Source organism: Rhipicephalus microplus, chromosome X (assembly GCF_043290135.1).
Source record: "Rhipicephalus microplus isolate Deutch F79 chromosome X, USDA_Rmic, whole genome shotgun sequence".
Lineage (NCBI taxonomy): Eukaryota > Metazoa > Arthropoda > Arachnida > Ixodida > Ixodidae > Rhipicephalus > Rhipicephalus microplus.
Genome location: NC_134710.1, coordinates 67,407,922 through 67,421,087, shown reverse-complemented (window position 1 = coordinate 67,421,087; position 13,166 = coordinate 67,407,922). Strand labels below are relative to the sequence as shown.

General features: G+C 42.7%; 1 protein-coding gene across 1 annotated transcript in view; it reads right to left on the bottom strand.

Annotated features, from left to right (window-relative positions):
- The window catches only part of LOC119175909 (Pre-mRNA-splicing factor Slu7), a 47,022-nt gene that overhangs the window by 10,766 nt on the left and 23,090 nt on the right, over positions 1-13,166 (bottom strand). The window contains exons 12-13 of the mRNA XM_075877048.1: positions 11,079-11,189; positions 195-416 (exon numbers count right to left, since the gene is read on the bottom strand). Coding sequence (XP_075733163.1) covers positions 195-416; positions 11,079-11,189 — 333 coding nt within the window. The remainder of the gene's footprint in view (positions 1-194; positions 417-11,078; positions 11,190-13,166) is intronic.

Genomic DNA, 13,166 nt, shown 5'->3' with positions numbered 1-13,166 from the left:
AAAAATTTGTCACTACAGTCACTTCTTGATGCTTAAAACTTTTCATGGTAGCCTGACAGTGCTGGAATCTTGCACATTTTCTTTAGCAAAATCTGCTATTCATTGGAACAGATTTCTCTGATCTGATTTCTACACCTAATTTTACTATCACTGCAATCACACATGAAGGCACAATGAATACACAAGGAACTTACAGTAGGTAAGGTAACAGGCGAAGGTTCGTTCTGCTGCTCTTCTGATGAAGACTGCCTGCTTTCTTCCTCCTCTGGTGACTTGACCTTCTCGTCGACCATCTCGCCATCCTTTTGGTCAACTTTTTTGTCAATGTTATCATCCGCATTGACATAGTGGGTAGCATCACTGCCGTCAGCAGGAGCTTCCATTATCTTGGTCGGCAAAAGCATTGCACTGCCGTCCTACATGCAATGATAGAAAAATAATGTTTTTTTTATCTTTGTAGTTTAACAAGCAACACATTCAGTGGCACTTGCTGCTTCAGATAAGAAAGAAACCATAATGGCAAGCTGATTTTAGAATCAAACAAGCAATCACCTTGAGAAGCTCACCTGTCAATGTTTTCATTTTTGAATGACAACATTTGTGCTATAAATGTGTTTTGTGAATACATCAAATAGGGCGGTCTATGGTCTTGTGCTGTAGTGTTTGATTTAAGAGGTGTGTTCAAAAAGAAACTGAGCTTTTGGAATAGCTTGCCAACTTACAGAGGAAGTGCACCGCGGCCACCCAGCTTGTGCAGTGGCAGACTCGGATATCAAACTGAAATTTGTCATGTTTCCCTCAGACAGTTTGTTGGCAGGCTTCAGCTACTGAGGTGAGCACATGCATAATCTGCTCACCTGAATACAGTCAAACCCCTTTATAAGAGACACTGATATACGAGCGAAATGGGGATAAGAGACACGAGTGTGCCTACAGTAAAATGTGTTGATACTAAAATGCGCCCCGCCGCGGTGGTCTAGTGGCTAAAGTACTCGGTTGTTGTCTCGCAGGTCGCGGGATCGAATCCCGGCTGCGGCGGCTGCATTTTCGATGGAGGCGAAAATGCTGTAGACCCGTGTGATCAGATTTGGCTGCACGTTAAAGAACCCCAGATGGTTGAAATTTCTGGAGCCCTCCACTAAGGCACTTCTCATAATCATATGGTGGTTTGGAGATGTTAAACCCCACATATCAATCAACGATAATGAAATGCATATGAGACACACTGCTTATAAGAGACATCTCATATAAAAGACAACAATTGCTGCCTAGATCATGCCTGTCGCTGAAGTGAGCGGACGCGTCCATTTCGGCTTCATCTTTTGCCGATGCTTCCCCAGCATTTATGTCACTGTGTGCTGCATATTTGACATTATCAGATCCATGAAGACAACGGGATTTGGCAGATATCGAACTTTGAGGTGGGTCACAGCTTTTTTGGAGATTATCTCAATTTTTGTGCTGCTGCCGCGTTGGCCAAGCGCTAGGCACAGCATCTGGCAGGCCTGTCCAGCATGGCAGCTATGCAAGTCAAAGGGGAAGTGCTGTCGGCAGAGAAATTCACTGAAGATCTCAGATGGCAGACAGTGTCCAACCGAAAATCGAGACTTCCGACGAAGCCTTTATCAGATGATGACGGTTCACAAGGTGAGCTGGCTGAACGACAGTGCATAGATGGACAGCGCAGAGACTTTGCAATCAAGCAATGCATTATGCAGGCATCGCGAATGCCACCAATGCTGGAAGAACACATCAAGATAGTCATTTGCCCACGGGGTGGATTGATTTGGAGAAAGTCAGCTTCACAACTGTGAGCAGGACTATCATCGAGGCGGCAGGCCTCACTACTGAGCAGAATAAAGAAGACGTTATCTGCCCCAACTTCATGCAAATTATCTCAGTGGCTAGTACGCCAAAAAGGAGAGACGCAGAACGCTATGTCAGAATAAGGTCAGCAAGGATGGCAGACAAGACTTTTGAGGTGAGTGTATAAGAGACTGCCCCACCCACTACGTGTAAAGGGGTCATTCGCCACGTGGACATTATGGATGGTATAACTGTCGTTTAAGCGCACAAGAAAACACAAAAGAACAGGGTCCTCTGTTTTTCTTTGTGCGCTTAAACGACAGTTATACCATGCATATTCAACTATCCCAACTTTCGGTTCTGTTGCATTATGGATGAACCTGCTGCCCTTGAGTGGAACATCGTTAATGATCGCAATCCACTGGCTCTAGCCATAAAAAAAAAAATCAAGAATGCCGGCTCGGTAATCATTGTGTTGGATGGCTTGAGAGTCCCCAATTTTGTAAGGAATGAGCAAGCTTTGGTCCGTTTTCCTTTGTTGCTTGTACCGCAAGCAAGTCCAAGTCCACGTGTGCTATGTGTGTGTGAAGCTTGGACATGGGGCGGATGTCTGTCCTGCACCTGATTGCTTTGAATGCCGGGGATGCGGTGCTGGGCATCCTGCAAAGGACCATAACTATGAGCATTGTTGCAAGCTTTATAGAGGTCAACACCTGACAGCGGATTAGCGATGCAGACAACAGTACCAGGTTCCCTACGCCGGGCATGTTCGCCGACAGGAGCGAGCCAGGGCGGAACTAGGGGCGGAGCAAGAAGCAGTCGAGACAGCGCAGCTGGCAAGCGTCTCTCAACGCTCTGGGAGAAACTCGCGCTCTTGAAACCGTTCATAGTTGGGACGACGGCCATCGTATGGGAGTCCAGCCTCAAGAAACCGCTCTGCGTTTATTGGTGGAGGCGGCAATGCAGGTGGAAGGCGTACCAACTGAGTTGACAAGGTCAAGGGTGGACCCGTCACTGGCCAAACTCGTGAGCAAAGCCAAGAGCATGTGCGTGGTAATCGGGATAAAGAAAGGATTGGGCAATTGAAGATAAAGAATCATAGCTGAAAAACCAGCCATTGAAGGGCTTGTTTAAAAGAGATAGCTGAACTCAAGAGAAGTTTCCGGTCCGGTAACAGTGCTAGCTTAGGTCAGGGTAGCAAACTTGATGGCATGGTTGAAGTACCAAGGCCTGTGGAGGTTTCTAAAGAGAATGTGGCTGACGAGGAGCACATTGCTCTTTATTAGTGCATTGCTCTTTATTATTTTGCTAGTTTTTTATCTTCCAACAACTGTTTTTTCCTGCGCAGTGGGCTGCTGTAATATTCAGTGGTGAGTACATTCTCTCTTTCAGGCTAATTGTTGGTAGTAATGAATATTGGCTATAACAAACTAATGGTTATAGCAAAGTAACTATGACTCTCCCTTCAACTTTATTATAATGAGGTTTGACTGTATATGTTAACGAGATGGTGGTTCCTGTTATGGAGTGGGAGCACGCTCTGCCACTGGCCCACCAGGACGAATCCCCTATTAGAATTAAGCTCAACATGAGTAAACCAAATTTACATAATTAAGATGGTGGCTTCATTAAATAATTCATTTAGTATTTGGCAGTGGAATTGTAGGGGGTTCAACCATAAGAAAGCGTCCCTGCAGCAGTTGTTAGAAAGGGCAGTGTGAAACCTCAGGTTGCCATGTTGCAGGAAACTGATGTCAAGCGTAACCTTAACCGGTTTCAGAACGGAGGTTAAAGATAATGAGCAGGGCAGAGGGCTTGCAACACTCATTAGTAGAAGGCTGGCGTATATAAGGCATGATCTTCACATGGGGGATCGCAGGATTGAATATATTATAGTTGAGGTGATTTTAATGCGCCCTATCATGTAAGGAAGTATGTCCATAGCACTACTAAAGGGGAGAGACTATGGCAACAGGCCCTAAACTTGAATTTATCTCTCATTACAGACCCTTCCTATCCCACTCGTTGCAGCACGTCGACATGTAGAGATTCGACACAAGATCGTACTTTCATTTGTGGGGTGGTGGATTCGTCCTGCAGGGGTGCAACAGCCGAAATAACATTTAGAGCAATTTTAGGAGCACCAAAATTTAGTTTTTGGAGCACTATGCAAATTTGGGGCAGGTTTCAGGAAAAAAAAAACACCCATTTTTTATCACAAAAGATCAAATTTGGAGCACTAAATGCAAATTTGGAGCAAGTTCCAGGAAAAAAAAACACCCATTTTTTACAAAACTCTTATAAGCAGAGTACCCTATATGCATTTTCTTATCAGCCCGTATTTTACTATAGGCATACAGGGGTCTCCTATACCTATTTGTCTCTTATATCAGTGCCTTTTAAAAAGTGGTTCAATTATATTTTGTACCACCCCCCTTAGCAAACAATGATAAAGTCCACATTAGCAACTGCTGCATCTTTTAAATACTTTGACAGAGTTTGCGAATTTAAATGTGGATCTGCCAAGCTGGCGACCTTGAAATTCAGGGGATTAGTGAAACTGAGGAGTAGGGGTAGCACAAAAAAAAAAAAAAAAAAAAACTGACAGTTATTTTAAGGTGCCAGCAATTTTATACACTACTCCAAATGATTGCATGTAATATTTTTTAGAAGTCAGCAATCATAATAGTACTCACTGTTATGCGGCGTATACACGCATGAGTAATTGAACAAAATGCGCTGTGTCCTGTGACTGCGTAGTGTTAAGCGCCCCTTCCAAATCATAATGCATTTTTCCGCAGGGCACTGGGGTAGTGCGGCAAAGGTGGCTTAACCAGCGTTCTGCACAGGTTAAAGCAAGCCCAAGAAATTTTCGAACACTGCTACGCACCCTCCCCCACCTCCTCTTTTTTTTTCAAGATGGGGTTAGGTTTAGGCCCCGACTTCTCAGCTAACTTTCAAGACGTGCTCTACCAGATAAAGTAACGGCACGCACCCCTTGATCTGGCGACAGCACCGGTTATTTATCGCCTGAATGATGCAACTTAAATACAGAAAAAAATGTTTTATGTGCTTTTGCTATGGCGAATAACATGGTAACTGGCAAAGTCGTGGTTCGCAGCACGTTTACCTACTCTGGGTGCTACATGCCAGAGTCACGTTTGCCGCCAGGAAAATTACAAGTGACTAGAAGAGAGGAGAAGATAAGAAAGATGTTAAGTGAGAGGTAAAGACGAAGGTGTAGGTAGAGAGAGAGATAGGAAAAGATGACTGCTGTTTTGCCCTGGGTGGGTCAGCCCAGGGATGCTGTCTATGTAAGCCGGGCCAAAGGGGTGTGTTGCCTCTGCCGGGAGGCCTTAAAGGTCCAATCACCCGGCTTCGGCTAAACACCCAAGATCCCCTTTTACCCAGACACGGCAAAGCCACGCACGGCTGGGTGTGAGAGGGGGTCGAAACTTCCCCCTCCTTAGCTCGTGTCCGTGGTATCGCTATACACCGAACACCTGCTTGTGCAGACGCCCCTGCGGGCACAAAGGACACTAAGGTACTACTTGGACTTGATGTGAAAAAAGCGTTCACCAATCTCAGACGCTCCTTGATTCTACAGGTGCTGGCAGACTTGAATTTGGGACAACGGCTCTTCTAGTGACGGAGAGCTTGAGGGTGGCGGAGAGCTTGAGGGTAGGCTGCAGGAGGTGGTAACGCTCACAGGAAACAGTTTGGATCCTATGGGACTTAAGAGCTCCACTAAAAATTCGGAGTCATCATCATCATCATCAGCCTGACTACGTCCACTGCAAGACAAAGGCCTCTCCCACGTTCTGCCAGTTAACCCGGTCCTGTGCTTGCTGCTGCCGGGTAGGTCACAGGTAGGTCTTAGGCCAAAGAATTGGGTACTAGAAGCTGGGGCTTGCATCCCAATTCGTACTAGCAATGGGTCATTAGTACCAAAAGTTGATGCTATTAGCATCCTTGGTTTGGTAATTGAAGCAAATTGAACGAATAATATAACTATTCAGCATATTACCTAGAAGACACAGAAGGCCATAAGACTTATCTAAAGGATGTCTATAACAGGCATAGAGGATTTCAAGAAGGTGCGATGCGCTTGGTTCACACATTTATTTTGTGCCATTTTTCGTATGTAGCTGCTATGCTTAATTGGAAAAGGGGAGAGATAGACAAACTGGAAGCTTTAATTAAAAAAGCTGTAAAGGTGGCGTTTGGTTTGCCTGCGAGTACGTCAAATGATATGTTATTGCAGCTGAGTTTGCATAATACTCTTGATGAAATTGCCGAGGCTCAGGTACAGCACGGAGAGAGTGGCAGTTGCTAGATACGCCAGCTGGTAGGTATATCTTACAGTGAATTAAGAATTGGTGGTGACTCGTGATGGCGTGCGCCAACACTAGTTAATCATGAACATCAAGGCTAATATCATGGTTCGTCCGTTTCTACGAAACGTGCACCCTGTGCATAATGTCGGGAGGTGAATGGTGAAAGCTAAGGCTTTGTTCCGCGAGGCAAAGGATTAGGAGGAAGAGTCCGCGTTTGTTGATGCAACATAGATTAAAAGAAAATATGCTTACTCGGTGGTGGTGGTAGATGGCAAAGGGCGCGTTCAAAATGCCGCTTTCATTCATACCAAAGATCCGGGGGTCGCTGAGCAGGTGGCTATTGCCCTAGCACTCACTGATTTAAGAGTTTTTAGTCTTTAGTGACTTGCTCTGCAGTTAAAACCGTCTCGAGGGGAGTTATTAGCGAACCGGCTTACAGACTGCTGCAGGGTAAGGACATGACTTCGCATACTATTACTTGGTTTCCGGCGCACATGGGGTTAGTGGAGAGGGCCCTGTGTAACCTCAATGAGGTGGCGCACAGAGAGGCACAAGGATTATTATGCCGTGCAATTCAGTCATTTCAGCAACGCAGGCGGTGCCATGTAACCGTGCTCCGAAGCTGTCACATAGTGATAAACTGCAACGCAGTTAGGTCTCTCAGTAGTCATGACAAATGCTCTGCGATGCTGATGTGTACGCATGCGACATCACCGTCTCGTCCATTATTTCGACCTACCGCTGCGCCGCCTATAGTCGCTAGAATGATCAAATTTATGAGGCGGCTGAATTTTCCACTCCTGAGTTTAGGGACCAGCTGTTAACCGTACAACCAAACATTATTGCTAGGCTTGCACGAATATTTGAATGCTTTAAATATTTGAACGAATAATTCAGTATTTGAATTTACTTGTAATCAAATTTAAATTATTGAAAACTTTGAATTATCCAAAACAAATGAATAGGTGCATATTAATCTGCGTGTAACGCTTAAAGGTCGTTCCACTGCAGTAGAAAGGTGCTAAGCCGTGAAAGCACCAACCCAAGCGTATTGAAAGTGGTTTGTAGTAAAGTAGTGCTAAGCAGTCAAAACACATAATCAGTAGAAATCCGCACTGCAGCAAAGCCCCACTTCAAGGTTTTAATAAAGAATTACCCTCACATCGATTCTGTTTTTTGTTTATTTTGTTTTCAGTTTAAAAGCTCATTACACCGACTAATATGCTCTAAGTATACCAAATTTTAAAATGTACCATATTTTACTGGCTATCACTAGGACTGTACCAATTGTCAAATTTTGCTACTATTCAAAGTTGTTGCTGCTTCCTTCGATGCAAAAAAAAAAAAAAAAAGCGTTTGCACAGGCCTTGTTTCAATTCAAAAAGATATATGTTTGACAAACATGCCCCTTTTTCTTTATAATATGTGATATATATACCATTCAAATCCAATTTGAAATTTGAAATTATTCGACTAAAATCACTATTCGCTTCGAATGTGCTTAGAACCTAAAATTCACTATTCGCACAAGCCTAATCATTACTTAGAGCGCAGGGAATTCCCCTTGCCACATTCCCCTTGCCAAAAGCATTGTTCATGAGAATGTTATACCACCTGGTCAGATAGTAACCAAGGAAGTCTACCAGAAAATTGTAGCATTTAAATGCCATGTGCAGTAACAGATCTGAGTTTGGGAGAAACGAGATTGGTGTTACACGATGTCAATACGCCAGCTCACACATAAATTTTTCTGCAGCTATTTAGCAAAAAAACTCACATTTCCACTGAGCTCTATTCACTGCATTCCCGGGACCTAGCTTAAAACAGTGTTGGAAGGATGTCTTTTCCAAACTACACAGTAGATTCAGAACGCGGCACAATATCTTCATGACATGCCAGAAAGTGTGCTGCAGAAAGCTTTACAAAAATTGAATAAACAATGGGAACAGTATATTGGAAGTAAAGGATGCTGCCTCAAGGGGGACAGTGTTTATAATATTGTACATAAGCACTCAAGATGCTAGAGCAAGAGTTAGATTTCTTTTAGAACACACCTCTTATATCACTAAAGTTCATAAAAATGCACATAAAAATATACAGGATACAAGAAGTTGTAATAAATATTGTTATTCGACAGGAGAATATATTATTGTTGCCATTTGGGAAAGTTCGTCAATGAGGAATGCAACACAAACAAATTGGAATGAACATGTTCCATGTCTTACAGACAAGGACATGTGTGCACCATCCAATTATCACGCATTATGCAGTTAGCTAAACAAGGCACACTTGTGACAGTTGATGATTGATTGATTTGTGGTGTTTAACGTTCCAAAACCACCATATGATTATGAGAGACGCTGTAGTGGAGGGCTCCGCAAATTTCGACCACCTGGGGTTCTTTAACGTGCACCCAAATTTGAGCACACGGGCCTACAACATTTCCGCCTCCATCGGAAATGCAGCCGCCCCAGCCGAGTACCTTAGCCATAGACCACCGCGGCGGGGCACACTTGTGACAGTTGACAAAGGTTTCACAAGAGCAGGGAAAAGCAGTTCCTTGCTGGAAGTGTTACAAGAAAACCTATGTTTCAATATAGCCTCTCAGATACAACGAGTGTAATGTATAGTGAAAGCCAAATTCAAACTGTGACAAATATTGTGATGGTTGTTTTGGCTCACGAATGCAGGATACACAATATCTATTACACCTCCAAAAAAATTTTCCTGTAGGCAAGCAATAGATTAGTACTTGTGGGGGTGCTCTCACCCCTTGTAAAGCAGCTTCCACCCCGTGGCGCACACGTGTCTCGTGAAAAAGCAGGATTCAGGTTTAACAGCCGCCAAACTGGAAGTGTCACTGGGCTTATGAGAGTTAAAAGTTGGCGCCGGCAGTGCGACTGGCGGGAGAAAGACTAGGCCGGTGCACGAAAAACTTTAGACAGTGTTTTCTTTTTTTTTCTTTTCTGAGGATTGGCGGCTGGCGTCAACAGTCGTCTCCTGCGGTATATCTACCACGGGTCATTTTCTGTGAATCTCTCCTGGTGAGTCGATCGTTGGCGACACCACGGTTCTTATGTTGTTCAAGTGTTGTATTCGAATATTGTATAAGGTTGTATAGCGTGTCCTATTGACATATTTGATTCAGCTCGCAATATCATCGTCATAAAAGCAAGTGAATAAATGTACAAGTGTTTCGGTTGTTGAACCACTCTGCTGCCTCCGTGCGCTCTGATAGCGCACATATCGAGATCCCGACACACCGTAATATGCTCGATTGGCAGCACCCCCAAGGAGGCTGCCAAACATTCTAGACAATATTACAATTTAAAATAAAATTGGCAGCTCATAGACTGCCTAAAAGCTTCCCAATACAATTCAAAACATGCAACAAAGCCTTACTAGAAACTATGAACAAATTCCATCCATCCAGGGTTCATAAACGTGCAACAAAATATAAGCACACAAGCATTGTTACATACAGCCTCTGTCAGAATGCAATTACTGTGGACATGATTTGAGCCTGCAACACTGTACTCAGCAGCAGAATGCCACACCCAGCAAAACCATCCCAGAACCTATCACTTTTCAGCCAACCAGATACGTACTATGTATGAGCCAACTGAATAATCTGACAGCAGTAGAAAAATGTGGTGTATTTTATCAAAAAGAGCTGATTGCACTTTAAATGAAACTAAAAAAATGCACTTTTTTACAGTTGGTGGGGCCTGCTCCAACAATTTTTTGCCAGAGTGTTCCTTCACTCCAAATACCTCAAATCTATATTGCGCTTGAAATCAACAAAGTCCACTTTTGTCGGCATTCAAGAGTAAAATTTTATAAATTTGAACATTTCATTTCATCTTAAATTAGCTTGCAAAACAGCTCTGAAATTATTCAACGTATGATATATCAATATTTGGGATATAATTAAATCTCCCTAGTGCTTTCGTCAGGTGTAATTGCGATGAGTGAACTTGGGAAGAGCGAGTGGCGCATCCTGGCAAAAGGTGCCCTTTTCTGGACTGTCAGCAGCGTTTTCTTCTTCTTGGCATCTACTGAAAAACTTCCAAATCACTCTAGCTTTTCTGCTGGGCCTACTTTATGCCATGCGATTTAGGATGACTTCTTCTCAAAGGAATAGATCCCTTCCCAATATCTTCATTTCATATAATCTCTTATTTCAAACATACCATCTTCAAAAGAAAGATGGGCATGATACTGCTAAACTCGATAAGAAACATTAAGAAGCAAAAAACAAGCACGAAAGTGAGCCTCATACTCTTTATATTTGAATTTTGCCCTACAACATGATATCTTTCAGTAAGTGTGCACTAGCCTAAAAAAAAAAAAATGTGGAATGTAAACGCAATAGCAAAGACTAGGACACAGATGAAACAGATAGGATGAGATTGTTGGTCATTAATGTTGATGCAGTACTGTGTTAGTGAATGTGGCTCAGTTTTATTGAAACAGTAGCAGGATATGGCTCTCTTTGAGTTCACGTTACAACCAGAAATCGCCCCCCTTGAATTACAACTGTTTTAGAAGTTGAAAGATACTTCGGCGTCCTTTACGATTGCATGAAATTCAACCTAGTTCCGGTTTCTGAATTTGACTCTAAGAGAAAAAAATGCCACAAATATTTCCTGTATGCATAAAATATGTTAAGACCACTGCTTTGTTTACCCCATGCTAATTACACTGAAAATGGAAAGGCTGTTTATGTCCTATTAGATTTCAACACATATAAATTTGCTGAAGAAAAATACAGTACCATATGTTCCTGCAGGTTCTGTTGCTTTGGATTGAATGTCCAGTTATGTACATACACAACTGTAAATATTCGATAAGTGCAACAGCTAAGAGAGACAACATGAGTATCTGAATAAAATAAAATGAAACAAGTTGTCATTTTTAAAGAAGAAAACTTACCATCGCCTGTACTTCTTTCCCACTGGCACCAGTGCAATACGAGTTCTTTATTAAGGAGTGACAGCACTTGTACCCCCATTGAAAGTCTTTCCAGTAGGATCCCCAGACAGACTGCAAACAGGACGCTTGCATTTAGGCTCCGAAGTAAAATAAAACATTATACAACCAATGCTAAACAGAAGTACTGCGTGAAAGCAAAGATGCAAACAAGATTTCTACACACTCATATATTGACAAAATGAGAGGCTACACTATCAAACAATAAAGTATCGAGAAAAACAAAGATAAGAGGTTAGATTTTAATGCCTCTGGATACTACACAAAATTATCAAGACATGAAGCAATGACGCGAAGTGATGACTTGTCCCACTTCCTTATCTTATGTAATACATATTGCAAATAATTGCATGTTACATTTACAGTACTCATGTATTCAAATGCTACATCAAATTTTTTAGTATAATGACTGATTTGTGCAATTGCTTGAGATAATGACATCATGCTGCAATGAATCCAGTCTCTAAATGTAATGTTGACACTGATCTATGTGTGAGAGTTGAAATCATGCCAATATGATCCAAAGTGAGGACAGTGGAAACAAAAGTATGTGCATTGCTTAGCTCTAAATTGTTCTGTTTCAATCCGTGAGTACTGTACATGGTGGTTCTATCTCGACAACATTAAGGAGTTGTGTGCTAGAAAATTCGATGTCAGAAATAGCATTATCCATGAGAAAAAAATCGTGATGGCTGCAAAGAATGAAAACGAGTCAGAGAATGCTTTGGACTGACACCAAATTTCTCACAGAAGCCCCTCCAAACAAAGCGAATTAGTAGAAGATGAGACTGGGTAAGTTAGTGTCAAAATAGGCATTGAACCCAAATCTACTGCGTATGCAACCATCAGACTTCACAAACACCACTACATCTCAGTGGTTCAAGCTGACTAAATGGGAACCTTGTTACGAATTGCTGTAAAGTGCAAATTACGAGAAGGTACACTAGTGTGCCCGAAACAGTGGAGTCATCAAGTGGATGCTCAGAACGAATAGGCTGCTCTCTTTGCTTTCACGTGTCACACTGGCTCTAGGGAGGAGCATTCATTGCTTTGTTTCTCTTCCTTTTCCCAGCATGACCTCCAAAGGACAGCGGCAGGCGGCCCCGCTTACTTTATTTTTTTTCCTCTGTCCTCGAACTATAGAATAACAATAATAGTTGTTAGATCTTACATACTGAAACAACTATATTGTTACAAGAGACGCTGTAATGGAAAGCTTCACAATTTGGACCACCCGTAGTTCTTGAATGTGCACCTAAACGCAAGCACATGGGCCTCTACCATTTTGCCTCCATTGAAATGTGGCCACCACGACCAGGTTTATCCACTGCAACCTTACGGCTCACAACCACTAGACTACTGGGGTGGGTTGACATAGAACGAGAACGTGTGCTTGCACACATGCACACGATCACAAGGACACTTTAATAACGGACGTAGTGAACAAACGTGTGCTCTGGCACTTCATACCCTAGCGTTGACATCACTGTTGCTCTTTGCAGCCTACGCAAGCAGTGGAAACTTTTCCTTTACGTGCATCGCAAATGAAATGTCTTTATGCTTCCGTGGTTTGAAGGCGATGCAAATAGGGTTCCTTAACACTATCGCGCTCCCCCTTAACCACTGTGGGGGCCCTCCCGGCAAAGTGACACAGCCAAAGCAGTTCGCTGTGTGGCACTGCCTGACAAGCTCTTTCATTGTTGAATTGTGCGCGCATTTTCTCACTATGCATTTCTTGCCACTTCTTAAAAAAGTAAGTGAACTTCTTTTAGTTACGCTTTGCTTCTCTCTCTATCTTCTTTTTTCCATTAATATACTGCAGTACAAGAACAACTCGGAGCCTTGAACTATCAATTTAGTGCTCAGGAGGATACAGAATTTAATGGCTCTGTTTCTATTTGCTTGTAGTGGGACATGGCTCCCTACTGGCAGGGTGTATTTTATTCATTTATTTATTTATTTATTTACAGAGTACCTACATTGCCATATAGGCATTACGTAGGGGGGATTCAATTAATGACGGATGTTCTC